The sequence below is a fragment of the Neofelis nebulosa genome, chromosome 1 (assembly GCF_028018385.1).
Source record: "Neofelis nebulosa isolate mNeoNeb1 chromosome 1, mNeoNeb1.pri, whole genome shotgun sequence".
NCBI lineage: Eukaryota > Metazoa > Chordata > Mammalia > Carnivora > Felidae > Neofelis > Neofelis nebulosa.
The window spans coordinates 118,680,994-118,700,729 of record NC_080782.1 but is presented as its reverse complement, the minus strand read 5'-3'; the positions used below and the strand labels follow the sequence as shown (position 1 = coordinate 118,700,729).

The window sequence follows — 19,736 nt, the reverse complement described above, 5'->3', positions numbered from 1 at the left end:
TATCCAATGGGCCAAAGGACTACACTTCAAAAAAAAAATTTTTTTTAACGTTTATTTATTTTTGAGACAGCACGAACGGGGGAGGGTCAGAGAGAGGGAGACACAGAATCTGAAACAGGCTCCAGGCTCTGAGCTGTCAGCACAGAGCCCGACGCGGGGCTCGAACTCACGGACCGCGAGATCATGACCCGAGCCGAAGTCGGCCGCTTAACTGACTGAGCCACCCAGGCGCCCGGAAAGGACTACACTTTAAAAAGCAACAATAGGGGCGCCTGGGTGGCTCAGTCGGTTGAGCGGCCGACTTCGGCTCGGGTCATGATCTCGCGGTCCGTGAGTTCGAGCCCCGCGTCGGGCTCTGTGCTGACAGCTCAGAGCCTGGAGCCTGTTTCAGATTCTGTGTCTCCCTCTCTCTGACCCTCCCCTGTTCATGCTCTGTCTCTCCCTGTCTCAAAAATAAATAAAACGTTAAAAAAAAATTTTTTTTTAAACAAAAAGCAACAATAGGGGCACCTCAGTGGCTCAGTCACGTAAGCGTCCAACTTTGATTCAGGTCATGATTTCATGGTTCACAGGATCAAGCCCCATATCGGGCTCTGCACTGATGGTGTGGAGCCTGCTTGGGATGCTCTGTCTCCCTCTCTCTCTCTGCCCCTCCCCTACTCCCTCTCTCTCAAAATAAAACAAACTTAAAAAAGAAAAAAACCTTTAAAATAAATAAATGAATAAATAAATAACCACATTTTTAATGTAATGAGGCCTTCATTCTTTCAAATAGGTTTTTTGTCTTTGTTGCATTTTCAATTAAATGTGGTAAAAGTAACAGGATACTTATCAAGAAAAGTAGGGCATTTTACGAACTGCCACAGTTGCACTCCACCAGGCAATGGATTGAGAGCAAATAAACAGAATCTCCCAAAACTCTAAAACCTGCTTATCTTCACCAATACTGGCCAAAAACTAAGGGAAAAAAAGTTATTTCTAGCATAATGTAAGATGATTCATCAATCTGGTTTATGCCAGAAGCTAAAAAATCTTAAATAACCTTATCGAACCAAGACTCATCTAAAGTAAGAAAGCTCCTTTTCACTATTTAAAAAATCTTATATATCAATTTCCACTTTATTTTTTAATAAAAGTCAGGTGTTGACACAAAAATAAACTCAAAATGGGGGCGCCTGGGTGGCGCAGTCGGTTAAGCGTCCGACTTCAGCCAGGTCACGATCTCGCGGTCCGTGAGTTCGAGCCCCGCGTCAGGCTCTGGGCTGACGGCTCGGAGCCTGGAGCCTGTTTCCGATTCTGTGTCTCCCTCTCTCTCTGCCCCTCCCCCGTTCATGCTCTGTCTCTCTCTGTCCCAAAAATAAATAAAAAACGTTGAAAAAAAAATTTAAAAAAAATAAAAAAATTAAAAAAAAAATAAACTCAAAATGGATTAAAGACCTAAATGTGAGACTTGAAAGCATAAAAATCCTGGAAGAGAGCAGAGGCAGCACTTTCTCTGACATCGGTCATAACGATATTTTTCTAGGTATGTCTCCTGAGACAGGGGAAACAAAAGCAAAAGTAAACTCTTGGGACTATATCAAAATAAAAAGTTCCTGCACAGAGAAGGAAACAGCAAAACTAAAAGGCAACCTACTGCATGGGAGAAGATATTTGCAAATGACATATGCAATAAAGGGTTAGTATCTAAAATATGTAAAGTACTGACACAAGTCAACACCCAAAACACAAATAATCCAATTAAAAAATGGGCAGGAGAGCTTGGGTGGCTCAGTCCGTTAAGCTTCCGACTTCGGTTCAGGTCATGATCTCACAGTTCATGAGTTCGAGCCCTGCATCAGGCTCTATGCTGACAGCCTGCTTTCAGATTCTGTGTCTCCTTCTCTCTCTGCCCCTCCCTCACTCAGTCTCGGTCTCCGCCACCCCCCCTTGAAAATAAATAAACATAAAAAAAAAAAACTTTTTTTAATGGGCAGAAGACGTGAACAGACATTCTCCAAAGAAGATGTAGAGATAGCCAACAGACACATGGAAAGACACTCAACATCACTCATTATCAGGAAAATGCAAATCAAAACCACAATGAGAACACCTCACACCTGTCAGAATGGCTAAAAATTAACAACACAAGAAACAACAGGTGTTGGCAAGGACATGGAGAAAAAGGGACCCTCATGCACTGTTGGTGGGAATGCAAACTGTTGCAGTCACTATGGAAGACAACATGAAAGTTCCTCAAAAAGTTGAAAATAGAACTACCATATGATCCAGTAATTCCACTACTGGGTATTTACACAAAGAATAGGAAAACACTAATTTAAATGGATACATACACCCATATGTTTATCCAGTATTATTTACAATAGCCAAATTATGGAAACAGCCCAAATGTCCACCAATTGATAAATAGATAAAGAAGATGTGGGGTATCTGTGTGTGTGTATAAATAGAAATATATAAATATATATAGAATGGACTATTACTCAGCCATAAAAGAGAATGAAATCTTGCCATTTGCAACAACATGCACAGATCTAGGGATTATATTGCTAAGTGAAATAAGTCGGTCAGAGAAATACTATACTGATTGCACTCACATGTGGAATTTAAGAAACGAAACAAACGAACAAAGCAAAAAGAGATAAACACAAAAACAGCCTCTTAATTATAGAGAACAAACTGATGGCTACCAGAGGGGAGGTGGCTGGGGGGGATGGTTGAAATAGGTGATGGGGATTAAGAGTACATTTATCATGGCAAGTACTGAGTAATGTACAGAATTGTTGAATCACTGTATTGCACACCTGAAACTAATATAACACTGTATGTTAACTATACTGGAATTAAAATTAATAAAAAAAAAAAAGAAAAAAAGGTTAAAAAAATCAGGTTTTGAAAATCCTATTTTGAAAGGCACATGCACCCCAATGTTTACAGCAATGCTATCAACAAGAGCCAAAGTATGGAAAGAGCCCCAATATTCATCAACGGATGAATGGATAAAGAAGATGTGGTGTATGTTAGGATGTCCTTGGAACCATAGTAGAGGGGATGGCCATCTTGCCAGCGCAACCCAACGAAAAGTTGCCAGAACGAATTGGAGGTCAACCAATCACCAAGCAACAGCATGACCTGATGCGAAAAAGGCCCACCCGGACCTAAACCCGGAACCGCTGCAGCTTAAAAACCCCACCCCACCACACCTGGGTGGGACTTCCCTGACTCCAATCTCTCTCTCTCCCTGAGTCACGGAACCTCACCCAAGACCTTAGTTCCCAAATAAAGCCTTTGACTGCTAAAATTTTTTAGCCTCTGACTCCTATCTTTACCCTGCCTTACGCCTGACCCTAACAGTTATATATATACAATGGTTATTACTCAGCAATCAAAGAGAATGAAATCTTGCCATTTCCAACTACGTGGATGGAACTGGAGGGTATTAGCTAAGCGAAATTAGTCAGAGAAAGACAGCTATCATATGGCTTTACTCATATGAGTAATTTAAGATACAAAACAGATGAACATAAGGGAAGGGAAGCAAAAATAATATAAAAACAGGGAGGGGGACAAACACATAAGAGACTCTTAAATACAGAGAACAAACAGAGGGGTTGCTGGAGGGGTTGTGGGAGGGGGGATGGGCTAAATGGGTAAAGGGCAGTAAGGAATCTACTCCTGAAATCACTGTTGCACTATAAACTAACTTGCATGTAAATTTAAAAAATAATTAATTTAAAAAAAAAAAAAAAGAAAGTCACATTTTGATTTTTAAACCCACACATAACATCTGATGCCACCCATAAGAGCAGAGTGAAGGAAAGTGAGCGCAGCATCAACCAGGGAATTAGAAGAGCTCAAATCCAGCCTCATTTCTAACAACCTGTGGCTTAGACCAAAGCAATCACTTTGCATCTCTGCACCTCATTTCCTTCCATCTTTCAATGACGAGCTTGGATATAATATCTAAGGTCTCTTCTAGCTCTAAAATACAATGATTCAGTGAAATCATTTCAACTTACTTCTGTTCTAAAAACATTAAGTGGTTTCCCAGGACAGCAATCTTCCCTGATTTTATCTTCTGCTTCGGAGGCAAACTTGACTTCTATGTGTTCTAGCTAAATACAAGGAGGGAAAATGAAAGTCATTAGCATCACTTAATATGACTGCAATTAATCATCACCTCATTTCACCAAAGAGGAAAACTAGCTTCTCCACTTAACATGAAATGGTCTGTGTATTCCTCAGGAAGCCAGCCAAGCACAGGACAAGACTAAGAGACCGCTCTGAAACTCAGGTCAAATGCTCCCACAGGTAACATTGTTTCAAACGCAAAAGACTATGGGGCGCCTGGGTGGCTCAGTCAGGTAAGTGTCCAACTTCAGCTCAGGTCATGATCTCATGGCTTGTGAGTTTCAGCCTGGAGTCAGGCTCTGTGCTGACAGCTCAGAGCCTGGAGCCTGCTTGGGATTCTGTGTCTCCCTCTCTCTCTGCCCCTCCACTGCTCACACTCTCTCTCTAAAATAAATAAACATTAAAAAAAAGAAAGAAAAATAAAAGAAAAAGACTAAATCATTTTTATGTCCATCAAAAAAATTTTTTTCTTAAGAACATGGTCTTTAATTATTAGACCATTAGACTTTATTAATTTCAATTTTTTTTTTTCAACGTTTTTTATTTATTTCTGGGACAGAGAGAGACAGAGCATGAACGGGGGAGGGGCAGAGAGAGAGGGAGACACAGAATTGGAAACAGGCTCCAGGCTCCGAGCCATCAGCCCAGAGCCCGATGCGGGGCTCGAACTCACGGACCGCGAGATCGTGACCTGGCTGAAGTCAGACGCTCAACCGACTGCGCCACCCAGGCGCCCCAAGACTTTATTAATTTCAAATGAACATTAAATGACATCTATAATCTATAATCAATTATTTAACTCTTCTTAAATGTCTCATGGTATTATTGACATAGTCATGTTTACCATTTTCTATAGTGAAATCTAGCATCTACCTGCTATATCAGAGAAAATGAAAAACAGGATAAAAGACAGAGGTTTCTGGAAAACCTCAGAAATGTAGTATAATGTATATGCCTGAATATAAGATGACCTTCAATATAACCTGTCCCCATTGTCCCAACGAAAAAAATCCAAGAACTTTTTTGACCTCCAGGTATATGAACATTTAGAAATATGCACAAAATAAATGACTACCATTATTAATTAATTATTAACTCATTTGTAATTATATGACATAAAGTGCTTATTTAGAAATAACTTTATTACCATATTTCATGGAACAATTTCATTCAAAATCTACACTTGCATGTTTTAACTCAAATGTCTTCATTATCACTAGAAGCACTTTTTTGAGTCCTCTAACACAGTTTTCTAGGGCAAATTATCTTTCCTTCTGCCTAAGTTGTCTGAGAGAGAGCATTTTTAGAAACTATATATGAAGTGACTGGGGCAGAAAGGTGGAATGGGGAGAAACTCACAATTAGGTGAAAGCTATTGGTAGTGTTTTAGTTCCTGAGTTGAGGAGTAAATTCAGGAATATTCATTACATTATTAACTTTAAAACAATCCAAAACAGGACCAGGCATGGACCTTGATACTATCTCATGGACAAAGGATTCTAATTAAGCCAATTCTGTAAATTGGAGGTCTCAATGGGAGAGGGGAAAAAAAAGAAGCAATTCAGTGTGTCTCATAATATGAGAGACTTTGAAAGCATTTAAATACAAACATAAGGTCCCCCCTCATTTTTTTAAGGAGAATTGTGGGAGGAAAAACCAGGCACATACAATTAGTATTTTATGTATAAATTAATTGATAGGGGCACCTGGGAGGTTCCATCAGTTGAGCAAATGACTACTGACTTCAGCTGGAGTTGCGATCCTGGAGTCGTGGGGTCAAGCCCCACACTGGGCTCTGCACTGAATGTGTAGCCTGCTTGACATTTTCTCTCTCTTCCTCTGCCTCTCCCCCACTCTTGCGCTCTCTCTCTCTCTCTCTCTCTCAATAAGTAAGTAAATAAATAAATTAAAAATAAAGTAACTGATAAACGGAATAAGATCACAATCATTTTTTAATTCCTGCAACTTCTATACCCATCCATTCTCCTCCCTTCAAAAATATTTTTGACAGGTATATTTGGCAAAGGTACTAAACACAGAAGATGTTTATAAAAAGGTTTATTATAAAACAAAAGATGGGTGCCTGGGTGGCTCAGTTGGTTAAGCATCCGACTTTGGCTCAGGTCATGATCTCTCGGTCTGTGAGTTTGAGCCCTGCATCGGGCTCTGTGCTGACAGCTCAGCACCTGGAGCCTGTTTCAGATTCTGTGTCTCCCTCTCTCTCTGACCCTCCCCCACTTGTACTCTCTCTCTCTCTCTCTCTCTCTCAAAATTAAACATTAAATATATATATATATAAAACAAAAATGGACTATATTTACTACAGTGAACTAGTTGTTACAATCCCTGGCCCCTTGTACCTCCAGGGAGTTGGTCAGGTAGACTATATTCTCCATCAGCACTGCCTGTTCATCAAACTCTAATTGCAAATCCAGAACACGAGGTCCCATCTTCTCCAGATTTTCCTAATAGCCAAAACAGTTTTGAAAAACAAAAATCACATTAAGAATACATTGAAATGAATACATTTCCTCCAAAGCAATCATTCTTCTCTCAACTGATAAAATCTTCAAATTTGAACAGTTGAAGGAAAGGCCTTGGACTCATGGTTTCCCTTATCTATGTTTGTTCGTTAATGAAATTATTGGCTCAGAATAATTATCATTTGAGGTATGATAAGACTAAGGCAACACCGAAAAGCCTGGAGGGACAAGGTTTTCAGATTTATAAAAGAAATAGCATTTTATCATTGTTTATTTAGAATGACTTAATATGCAAGCCCAAAGAATTCACTTTGACAAGGAATCAAACAAATGTGTGGAAATATCCCTTCAGGTAACCGAAAAGAAAAAAAAAAATCTTTTTTTAATTTTCTAAGATAATACATCTTTAAAGCTAGTTCAGAGAATAGTGAATTAATAATAAACAAACAAAAAATTTCTACAAATTAAAAAAAAATTTAGGTTATATTGGTACTGAGATAATCTGATAGCACATGAAAAACAATTTATTCTTAATTTTCTTGAACATGAAACAAAATATCTGCCACTCAAAATATAACCTTCAAGAGCCAAGCTTATATCCACAAGTATAGCTAACTGCCTAGAACATGCTGCACTAAATGAAAGCGACCTGACAAGATTCCTAATAGTCACTGTTTTCACTTACTGTCCAACCTGTTTCTTGTCCTGTGAAAAAGTGCTAGAAGCCATTTTCTTATTCTCAGATTTACAAAACGATTTTCGAAAAAGTTTCAAACCATTAATTTGTCTGGCAAGTCCCCAATATTACTGAAAAAAAAAATATTACTACTGAAACAATCTAACACTGGTTTTCTAAAAAGCCACCTCTTGGATCTAGTATCATTTAACTACAGAACTTGTCAAATGAGTTCCACTGGATTCTTTAAAGTACATCATCAAACTTAATTGCCTTTGCAATCAATAATGAAATATTTTGTTGGATCCACGTATTGACAACGGATCTGGCATTTTGACCGGTGGCACTAGCTAAGTAGGGAACCAATGAATTAGGGACATATCAGCATATATATTATAACTTGATTGGTGTAGGTCAAACCAAAATTCTAAATTATTTCTGAAACTTCAAAGACCATAGGCTTAGAGAGTTGATTTTGGTCTAGGAGAATGAAAAGGCTTTCCTAAGAATATGATCTACTCCAATACAGGACAATCTAGAATTTTGGTCTCCATCACGCAGGCATCTGTAGCCTAGAAGATTAAAGAATTAATCTAAGCTATAAGAATAACCACCATGTTCCTAGCAGACTGAAATATACTAATTTACATTAAAAAAATGTACTAAGCCTACCTTTTGACAGAAAGTATTAAACTGTGTTGAGTATATTATTTCATGTATTCCTCACAGCATTCCTAAAATGTAGGTTTTATTAATTTCCTCATTTTACAGATGAAAAACCATGTGGCCCAGAGAATTTAAGTGATTTATCTAAGGTCTCAAAACTAAGAAGTGATGGACAAAAAGGATTTGGACCAAGATCTATCTGATCCCAGAGCCTGAGATCAGCAGCAACATACAGCCATCTGTTTCTCTTTAAGAAATGCAATAAATCAAGGGCGCCTGGGTGGCTCAGTCGGTTGGTTAAACGTCCAACTTCAGCTCAGATCATGATCTCGCGGTCTGTGAGTTAGAGCTGCCTGTTGGGCTCTATGCTGACAGCTCAGAGCCTGGAGCCTGCTTCTGATTCTGTGTCTCCCACTCTCTCTGCCCCTCCCCCACTCACACTCTGTCTCTCTCACTCTCAAAAATGAATAAATGTTTAAAAAAAAATTTTTTTAATGCAATAAATCAGTTATTTCTCTGAAGAAAGCTAAGAGTCTAATGCAATGATTTCTCAACAGGAGAGGTGGGGGGGGGGGGGAGCATATTATGTCCCCAAGAGTCATTTGGCAATGTCTTGAGACATTTTGGGGTCCAAACTTGAGCAGGTGAGGAGGATGTTCTATTGCCATCTAGTGGGTAGAAGCCAAAAATACTGCAAAACATCCTATAATGCTCAGGATAGCCTCCCACAACAGAGAACTATCAGCCCACAGTATCAACAGACCACTGTTGAGAAACTCTGGTCTAACCACTATAATCAATGTTTATCCTCTTAAGCAAAACCTATCCAAATGTACTACCTTGGTTCCAGCAAAAGGAGCTAACAAAAACACCCTAATGTAAGCCAGAAACAATATGGTTCCCCCCTAAACAGAAAAGAAGGTAGAACACGAAGAGAATCATTTAGTGTAACAATTCTAAACTAGTTTTTCTTCCACAATGCATATTTTCATATACTCAGCAATTGTACAGATAAACCCCCAAAATGATCGCTCATTTGTCACAACCACTGATTGAAAAGTGCTATTTTAGCAGATTTCCTGGGAAAGACTATACTCAAAGTTCCCCCTTCCTTCTACCATCTAACCATTACTCACATAGTCACTGCTACATGAGGTCCACAGCTTACCTTAATCATGGCAACAAATGGCATCACTTTCTTCATATATTTCTTCAATTCTGGCAAACTGCCCAGTTCGCTAGCAATGATTTTGTTATCAGGCAATTTTCTGCTGTTGCCCTAAAAAAATAGGTTGGAGAGGAACGTGGAGAAAAGTATTTTTTAAATAATGCGAAATAGTACATGTACCTGCAGGAAGTCGGCCATAGAATGGTGGCCTCTACTAGTCTGTTAGAATACAGTAGAAAATGGTGCAGCCCCAAGCATCATGGGGAAATGAAACATGAATGTATAATATGGAAGGGAGTCTTCTATTCCCTCTAAATTTAAAGGATATATGTTTTTTGGGAAGGCAAAGAAAATAGGTGCATCCTGTTGAATATTTAATTTTCCCTTACACTAAAAACACCTCCATGATTGTAACTTTAGATCTTATCTGGTGAGAAAACAAAATAGTCTTATAAAGATCTTGTTTGTCTTCAAACCTGTAAAAACATGTCATTAGTCATATCAAAATGAAAACTGCACAACCATTATACAAGATTTATATAATGTCTGCTTTTCAACACTCCTTATAAATTGTTACCACAAATGTGAAAAAAAAATAAAATCCTTGGCTATCAACCTATTAAAAAGACTATCATTTAGGAATGCCTGTTGATACTATTGGCTATCAACCTATTAAAAATAGTATTTCAGTTAAGCGTCCGACTCTTGATTTTGGTTCAGGTTGTGATCTCTCACACTGACAGCACAGAGCCTGCTTGGGATTCCCTCTCTTCCTCTTTCTCTGCCCTTCCCCTGCCTGCACGCTCCCATGCTTGATCTCTTTCTCTTTCTCTCTCTCTCTCTCTCTCTCTCTCTCTAACTAAACTTTAAAAATAGTATCATTTCGAACTACTGGGACCTTATGAAGATAAAAAGCTTCTGCACAGCAAAGGAAACAACCAACAAAATTAAAAGGCAACCAACGGAATGGGAAAAGATATTTGCAAATGACATATCAGACAAATATCGGACTCAGATATCACCTTATGCCAGTCAGAGTGGCCAAAATGAACAAATCAGGAGACTATAGATGCTGGAGAGGATGTGGAGAAACAGGAACCCTCTTGCACTGTTGGTGGGAATGCAAACTGGTGTAGCTGCTCTGGAAAACAGTGTGGAGGTTCCTCAAAAAATTAAAAATAGACCTACCTATGACCCAGTAATAGCACTGCTAGGAATTTACCCAAGGGACACAGGAGTACTGATGCATAGGGGCACTTGTACCCCAATGTTTATAGCAGCACTTTCAACAATAGCCAAATTATGGAAAGAGCCTAAATGTCCATCAACTGATGAATGGATAAAGAAATTGTGGTTTATATACACAACGGAGTACTACGTGGCAATGAGAAAGAATGAAATATGGCCCTTTGTAGCAACGTGGATGGAACTGGAGAGTGTGATGCTGAGTGAAATAAGCCATACAGAGAAAGACAGCTACCATATGTTTTCACTCTTATGTGGATCCTGAGAAACTTAACAGAAACCCATGGGGGAGGGGAAGGAAAGACAAAAAAAAAAGAGGTTAGAGTGGGAGAGAGCCAAAGCATAAGAGACTCTTAAAAACTGAGAACAAACTGAGGGTTGATGGGGGGTGGGAGGGAGGCGAGGGTGGGTGATGGGTATTGAGGAGGGCACCTTTTGGGATGAGCACTGGGTGTTGTATGGAAACCAATTTGACAATAAACTTCATACATTGAAAAAATAAATAAATAAATAAATAAAAATAAAAACAGTATCATTTCTATCTACTTACAAATAAATGCCTATATCATATATCACTAATAAGCAGAGTCCCAAATGTGCTGTCTGAATTTCATTTCATTTCTGCAAACACAAGTAGCCCCTTCTACAGAATGAGAAATGAAGGGAGTAGCCTTTTCAGAATTTTCGGTGACTTATTTTTTCCTTATTCTAAAAGCATGGCATCAAAACCAAGGTTTGGGAATGAATCTAAATGAAAAGTAGTGTATAGTAAAATTTCTGATAATCTATTTACTTTCAACTCTAACCTTTACTAAGGTACAGGGGGAAAAAAACTTTCTCCACTTGTCAATGTGCTGTTTTAAAATACGTACGGAAGAGAAAAGAGGATACGAAACACTCCTTTCCCTTATGTCATCAAAATGGTACCGTATACAACATAAGGACATCCTTCTTTATTATAAAAACTAACATTTAGCTCTTTTGGATGAAAACAAGCAAACATTTTTTAAAAAGCTGACCATTCCAAATAATGCCCAAAGATGATGAAACCATATGATATCTAGTCACTGATTACTACATAAAAATATTAACCTCTCAAAGAATAGCAGTTTTTTTTTTCAACGTTTTTTATTTATTTTTGGGACAGAGAGAGACAGAGCATGAACGGGGGAGGGGCAGAGAGAGAGGGAGACACAGAATCGGAAACAGGCTCCAGGCTCCGAGCCATCAGCCCAGAGCCTGACGCGGGGCTCGAACTCACGGACCGCGAGATAGTGACCTGGCTGAAGTCGGACGCTTAACCGACTGCGCCACCCAGGCGCCCCAAGAATAGCAGTTTTTAATAAAAGATGCATTTTTAAATATCTGCAACATTACATTCTGTATTTGGCTCTCCTCCTGCCTCCTTGAAAATGCTGGTATGAATATGTAACCCACTGGGTGCAATTTCATTTCTCTACCTACCAAAATGGCTTTTACTTTTTTAGTTAGTGTAAGTCAAAATCTGCAAGCAATTCTACAGACCACGTTCTATTTCCATTACACACAATCAAATGAAGAGGCAGCTCTCCATAAAAATAGGCTCACAAGGAGTACAAAAACACTTGCTCTTCTCATTCCATCAAATTTTACAAATTTTTAATTAAGTATGGAAATTTCTGAAATAAAAGCTCAATAAAATTCTCAAAAATTAAAGCTAAGAATTTTCCCTTCATGTTACTGCTTTATGCTTTGGCCATAATCACTATTTTGTCTCTTCTTTAAGTGTACCTTCACAGTCTGTGTCTATCAATAACTGTTCCTGAGCAAAACTTCAACAACATATACTTAGTTTCTATTTTTCCAATGTGAAAGAAAAAGACAGATGAACTTTTTTCTTTAGGGAAACTTAGAACTAAGTGTTAAGTGTTGAGTTTCCTTTAAATTCGACAACCATATTTAATAGCTATTTACCGGACGGAGCCAACCATATTTAATAGCTATTTACCGGACGGAGCCAAAAACAACGAGCTCTCCATTTCTACGAGTAATTAGCAAATTGACCACTCTGTTTTAAATTACTCAAGAGCCAAGCTTCAGATTTTTTTAAAAACATAACTCGGGACGCCTGGGTGGCTCAGTCGGTTGAGCATCCGACTTCGGCTCAGGTCATGATCTCACAGCTTGTGAGTTCAAGCCCCATGTTGGGCTCTATGCTGATGGCTCGGAGCCTGGAGCCTCTTCAGATTCTGTGTCTTTCTCTCTCTCTCTCTGACCCTCTCCCGCTCACACTCTGTCTCTCTCTCTCTCAAAAATAAACATTAAAAATTAAAAAAAAAAACAAAAAAACACATAACTAAGTTAAGGCTTCATGAATCCCAGGGTTCAAGCCACAATCAACTCAAAAGGCAAACTCAGTCCTTTGGCTTCATAATTTTAACCACATATGAGAAAGTCTCATTATCTTTTAATTACATATGACTAGATCCAATGTGTTTTTGTAAGAAAGCTTCAGAAATGATAAAAAAAAAAAAAAAAAAAAAAAGTAACTTTTCCCTCAGGATCCACTTAAGAGCCAGCAAGGCTAACAAAAAACTTTCCGTGCCTAAAGACAACTAGACAAAGTCGCCCGTCTTCCTTCTCCCGGACATTGTCAGCACCCTCCAAACAAAACAGCACAGGCAGTACCCAACAATGTAGGGGGAAAGTCTGCAGAGAGCATCACCTCAAAGTGATTACGGAGCACTGACAGGGTGATATGTTGCCAAGGAGGATAGCTCTTTGCCACGTAGATGGTGCAATGTGAAGGCTTCTGAGGCGGTTGCTTGTCAGTCTTCTACGGGGCAAAAGAAAGTGAAGACAACATTTCATCACTTTTGTATAAATCAAAGATGAGAGAACCCTCTCCTGGTACATACCACTACTGCCTCGGACGTTAACAAGCACACACGTACTACAAAACGGACTTGGCAGTAAAGATATCCTGACACATTTGAACAATAATTGTCTTAAGTTCCATTCATAGCAAATGTTACTGAACTAATAACTTTTAAAGAACAATCTTTAAAAAAAAAAAAAAAAAATGACTTCACCTTCCCCTTAGCAGGCATCATATAGTTCTTGAGTCGCAATCTAAGGTCATGTGCTACTTCCATGAGATACTGTGAGGAACGTATTAAGGCTTCATCCACAGGACCCGCCAGAGGCCATGAAGCATTCATAATTGAGTCAGGCTTTAAGAAAAAAACAAAAAAACAAAAAAAAAAACAGTTCAGTGGGATTAAACAACACAACTATTTTATGGTTCTTGATTACATTTCCATACCAAGGCTACCATCTGTAATCGCGTGCTCAAAGTTCAAATCTTACTACCCATAACACACTTCCACAGCCCCTGATCTAATGTTCCCTAGAATTCAAGCTGTGAAGTCTGACTCTACATTCTTAATTAGCCTCCATTTGTACAAGCGTATTAATACCCACACACAGATGCTCACTTTCAAAGAAAATTATGTAATGCTAATTTGCCTAAATTTAATCTTTATTACATAAATTATACAAACTCTCAGTTTTTATCCTATTAATACATCCAGTTTTGAAAGCATGGCTATTCAGGATATATATCATGAGCACATTTTTGCATTGTTCATGCATTAGAAAAATACAAAGGAGTTTGGCTCATAAAGTTGAAAAGGAATTATTAAACCATCCAATCGGTTTATCTGCAAGCCTAGGAGAAATAATTGAATTTACCTTCACAGTAAGTAAGGATGCTAATATAAAGCCCTAAATACGCAGCCCTACATATGCCAGAAATTTTATATAAAACAAAAATATTTATGCAAAGAGACACTTCCACCTTGTTAAAAGCTGCTCATAACAGTCATTTATATATATTTCTCAGGATTTTCACCTTTTAACAGTAGGAAAAAACAGAATTAGTTATCTATGTATTCAAATTAAATGTATTTTTAAAATATATTAAAATGTATTTTCCTAACAAGAATTAGGTGATAACAAGAATTTCCTAACAAGAATTAGGTGATAAGATGCGTAGTCCCATGTTTCTAAAATATACACACTGCGTGTATATAAATAAAGGCACATATATGATGTATTTGTCTAAACAGAAGGTAGCTTGGGTTTAATTTGCTATAATGATTATGAGATGATGAGTCCAACATTAGCCTTGAAATATTCTTTTTCAGTCTTCTCCTCTTAAGTAACATTATTCTGTATTTATTTAATAAGGGCCAAATCAAAATTGCCCAAATCTTAAATGTATACAGATACCTTTCCCAGGAGTGTCCAGATGTGCTCACAGAGATGTGGACAGAATGGAGCCAAGAGAAGGGTCTGAACTTCAATAAAGCGGAACACGAGGTCTCTGTGCATCCCTTCGATGGCTAATTCACGGTATTTATCTTTGGCAGCCTACAAAATTTGAAATTATTTATCATTTTCTCCCCATACTTCGTTAAAAAAAAACAATAAAAGAAAAAATGCAGTACCTCTATTTTAATGCATTTTTAAGCTTTTAGTCTTTCCAAATTCCATAATGAATTTTCATAAAAGTTTCACTTCATTTTTTTAAAGAAATCTCTACACCCAATGTGGGGTTCAAACCCACGACCCTGAGATCAAGAGTCACAAGCTCTACCAACTGAGCCAGCCAGGCACCCCAGTTTTACTACATTTCTAACACCTTGCAATTAAATGTGTACCAATCATTGTCAAAAAATATTATGGTTTTATATTAATGATTCTCAAAAAAAATTTTTTAAGACATTTTAAAAATACATTAACAGACATAAAGGCTGCACAATTTAAACTGCATATTAAGGGCTGACGATGTTCTGAATAGCCTATAAGAAAGATATTAAGTATCAAAAATGGCTATAAATACGACACACTGCTATGTTCAGCACTTATCCTTATTTAACCACATCTATGAAAAGCAAGTTACATAAATCCCAATGTGATATTTTACAAAATTGATTGAGGAAACCTACATTTTTACTTTAAGCACTTGAACTGCCAAACTTGAGGAAATACTGACACCTTGTGGAAAATATCAGAACACGCTTGTTTTCAAACCAATGGCAATTAGTTACAATTTTGCCTTTATGTTTTATCAATTTAAAATGTTCTCCTGCAAAATGTGGCTGGTTTTTAGACTTAACCTCTTAACTCACAGCTCTACTAGAAACAGAAATACTTATATTACATGAACACAACCGAAAGAATATCAAAGAGAAATATTTAAAATCACAATTACTTAGGAATTTAAAAACTGCTTGGGAACAATTTCAGTCTCTCTTCATTCATTCATTTTTGAGAGACAGAGAGAGAGAGAGAGACAGAGCGTGAACAGGGGAGGGACAGAGAGAGAGGGAGACACAGAATCCGAAAAAGGCTCCAGACTCTGAGCTGTCAGCACAAGAGTCCGACATGGGGTTCGAACTCATGAACTGTGAGATCATGACCTGAGCCAAAGTCAGATGCATTTGACTGAGCCACGCAGGCACCCCGTCAATCTCTACTTTAGTTATTATGTTATAGCAGGAGGGAAAAAGGGTGAAATACATCATATTCATACTAACACAGCTTACAGCTACTAAAAGAAAGGCCTACCTGAAATTCAAAAAACCCTGTTTTCAAAGCTTCTTTAAACATCATCTTTTCATAATTTTGATCTGTTTTTATAATTCCTGCATTCATCTCACTATTGAATAGGGGAAAAAAGATGACTGAGTTTAAATGACATATTTTAAATGCAAGCACACAAAAATATAAATAACTGCTGCATATACTAATAAGCAGTATAATGAGAACGCCTGAAACATTTAAGACCACTCAACCACAAAACCAGTTAACAACAGTTAGCGATGGCCTTGTTTAACAATTTCTTGATGGAAACTTTATCATGAACCCCAAAATACAATATGAAAACAGCTTAACAAAGGAGCTAGTCGGATTTACTTGCTGCATTTTAAACAACATTGGCTGTTAAAATTTTTCTCATGCTACCTATGGCCCTCCTTTTTTTTTTTTTTTTTGACTTTTGTGTAATTATTTTTTTTTTATTAACTTGTTTTATTTTTTTTTAATTTACACCCAAATTAGTTAGCATATAGTGCAACAGTGATTTCAGGAGTAGATTCCTTAGTGCACCTTACCCCTTTAGCCCATCCCCCCTCCCACAACCCCTCCCATAACCCTCAGTTTGTTCTCCATATTTATGAGTCTCTTCTGTTTTGTCCCCCTCCCTGTTTTTATATTATTTTTGTTTCCCTTCCCTTATGTTCATCTGTTTTGTCTCCTAAAGTCCTCATATGAGTGAAAAAAGACTTTTGTCTTTCTCTGACTAATTTCACTTAGCATAATACCCTCCAGTTCCATCCACGTAGTTGCAAATGGCAAGATTTCATTCTTTTTGATTGCCGAGTCATACTCCATTGTATAGATATACCACATCTTCTTTATCCATTCATCCATTGATGGACATTCGGACTCTTTCCATACTTTGGCTATTGTCGATAGTGCTGCTATAAACAGGGGGGTGCATGTGTCCCTTCAAAACAGCACACCTGTATCCCTTGGATAAATGCCTAGTAGTATAATTGCTGGGTTGTAGGGTAATTCTATTTCTTAGTTTTTTGAGGAACCTCCATACTGTTTTCCAGAGTGGATGCACCAGCTTGCATTCCCATACCTATGGCCCTTCTTAATTTAGCCTAATCTGGCCCCAACTTGTTTGATCTTCTACTCTCCCCCCATATATGGTGCTTCACATAAATACCACGCTCTCCATGGCTTTCTCCTCTCTGTAAAAATCCATATAGTTTTCAAGAAACCCAGAACTCACAAGCCATCTCCTCTGAATTCCCTCTATCTATATTATCGCACTTGTAATGTGTTGGATATGTGTTTTCTTCTCCTGCTAGACTACAGTGAAGGGTCGAGTCCTATTCAACTTTGTAACACCAGTTCTTAAGATGGCTCCTGATGCAAAGATGATGATAAATGCTTTTACAAAGAAAAAAAAAAAATGACATTCTCTTACCGTTTTAATCTACTTTTCATTTAACCATTCTGTCCTACTCTAATGCCAAGACAGCATGGTAAAATGGTAATGAGAATGAGCTCTGGAGAAAGAAGCAAATTCATATCCTCCATCTGAAACTATTAGTGTTGAGGCACTTAATAAAATACTTAATTTTTCTAAGCTTCGATTTCTTTAAAATAGAGCTAGTAATATCTTTATCACATAAGGTTGCTGTGAGGGTAAAATCAGATAATGGATGTGAAGAGCTTAGCAGAGTACCTAGAACAAGTAAGCTTTCAGTGAATAGTAGCTATTATTAGCATCTAATTTATTTTAGGAGAGGAAAAAAAAAGAAAACTTAAAAATGCACAAGGACTAAGCAACTCTGAAGTACAAAGTGGCCAGAGTCCACAAATTACCTGGCGAAAACTCTATCATTGAAGGTGCTGGCAGGCCCACTTCGGAGGCTGTCCCAGTTGGCAACCATTTCTTTTACCCACTCTACCCAGGTGTACAGACGGAGAATACCTGCATCTGCCATGGCTTCCACAAAGTTAGCATCTTCAACAGTATCACCAGCATCAGCCAGAGCCAAACGCATTCCTGCAGGAGGAGGAAAAAGAAAAAGAAGGAAGATCACTGATGATTTTAAAATGTGGTTGGTGAGGACCTGGGTGACTCAGCCACTTAAGCGTCTGACTCTTGACTTTGGCTCCAGTCGTGATCTTGCTGTTCCTGAGACTGAGCCTCAAGCGGGGCTTGGGATTCTCTCTCTCTGCCCCTCCCATGCTCACGCTCTGTGTGTGTCTCTCTCTCAAAGTAAATAAATAGACTTTTAAAAAATAATTTAAAAACAAAATATGGTTACTAAATATCAACAATGTATCCAATTCGGTATACTGCAAACCTACATATAAATTAAGAAATAGCAGATGCTTTAAAGGACTGCATGGGGACGCCTGGGTGGCTCAGTCGGTTAAGCTTCCAGGTGTTGATTTCAGCTCAGGTCATGATCTCATAGTTTGTGAGATCAAGCCCCACATCGGGCTCTTGGCTCACAGTGCAGAGCCTACTTGGGATTCTCTCTCCTCTCTCTGCCCCTTCCCTGATTGTGCCCTCTCTCTCTCTCTCTCTCTCTTTATAAAAAAACTTTATAAAATTAAAAAAATATAAAAAATTTAAAAAATAATAAAGGATTGCCATGGATCTAAAACAAAAATAAAAATCACCAAAAGTAGGATCCACAATGTTGTTCAAATATTTGAATCACATGTATTTATTTGCATACACTTAGCATCAATAGCTGTTTTTTCTCAGGCATGCTGAGTTAATGAGATGAAGTGGTCTTTAATGAAGCAGGGGAAAAAAATGATAAACTGGCAATAGGGATTCCTATCAGCATCTAAGCCTCATTTAGAGGGAGCAAAACACTATATTTTAATGCATGAGTACATACACTGGTGCCTTCCATGTACAAAAATATATTTAATTTCTTATTTCTAAAAGCGATTCTTCTAAGCTTTCTAACAAAATTTTGCTTTCCAACCAGAATCTTTATGCTAAAATATTGAAAAAAAAAAAAAACATTAATAACAGCCTAATTAAGTTACAGGATATCCTTGTACAATGGAATACTATAATGCTGCAAAAGAGTGAGGAAACTCAATATGTATCTATATGGAATGATCTCAAATATGAACAATTAAGAGAAAAAGTACAAGTTCAGAAGAGTAGGTATTGCTTTCTACCATCTATGCCTACAAGGGAGATGAGAACATGTCACATTGAGTTATGTAAGCATTAAATATACATTATAATACACAAGAAGCTCTAAACTTTTAACTTTTTATTTCAAATAATTTTACACTTAAAGAAAAGGTGCAAGAGAATAGACATAAACATTAGACATTTAACAGGCTCCCCTAACATTAATAACCTACCTAACCATAGTTTCAAACCCAGGAAGTTAACATTAGTATGATAGTATTAACGAAACTACAGATCTTATTCAAATTTCACCAGTTTTTCTTCTAATATTCTATTTCTGCTGCAGGATCCAATCTGGAAAAACACATTGCATTTAATCATTTTACCTCCTTGGTCTCCTCATATCTGTGACAGTTTCTTAGTCTTTGTCTTTCATGACCCTGACATTTTTGATGAGTACTCATCAGTTACTTAATAGAATTTCTCTCAACTTGGTTTGTCTGATGTTTTCTCATGATTAGACTGAGCTTATACACCTCTGGCAGAAGCGATGTTATGTGTCTTCTCAGTGCATCACTATCAGGGAGGTGCAAGATACTGATACGACTTTTTACTGGTGTTGCAAGCTTTCAT

At 37.8% G+C, this 19,736-nt stretch overlaps 1 protein-coding gene and 1 non-coding gene across 2 annotated transcripts in view; both read right to left on the bottom strand.

Moving 5' to 3' along the window:
• LARS1 (leucyl-tRNA synthetase 1) overlaps positions 1-19,736 on the bottom strand; it is a 79,226-nt gene that overhangs the window by 5,835 nt on the left and 53,655 nt on the right. Inside the window, exons 23-30 of the mRNA XM_058732754.1 lie at positions 17,816-17,999; positions 15,983-16,073; positions 14,642-14,782; positions 13,441-13,581; positions 13,074-13,184; positions 9,125-9,235; positions 6,492-6,596; positions 4,020-4,115 (exon numbers count right to left, since the gene is read on the bottom strand). Of these exons, the coding sequence (XP_058588737.1) occupies positions 4,020-4,115; positions 6,492-6,596; positions 9,125-9,235; positions 13,074-13,184; positions 13,441-13,581; positions 14,642-14,782; positions 15,983-16,073; positions 17,816-17,999 (980 nt within the window). The remainder of the gene's footprint in view (positions 1-4,019; positions 4,116-6,491; positions 6,597-9,124; positions 9,236-13,073; positions 13,185-13,440; positions 13,582-14,641; positions 14,783-15,982; positions 16,074-17,815; positions 18,000-19,736) is intronic.
• Positions 14,954-15,026, bottom strand: TRNAK-CUU (transfer RNA lysine (anticodon CUU)). The gene has a single exon. It is a non-coding gene; the product is annotated as a tRNA-Lys (tRNA).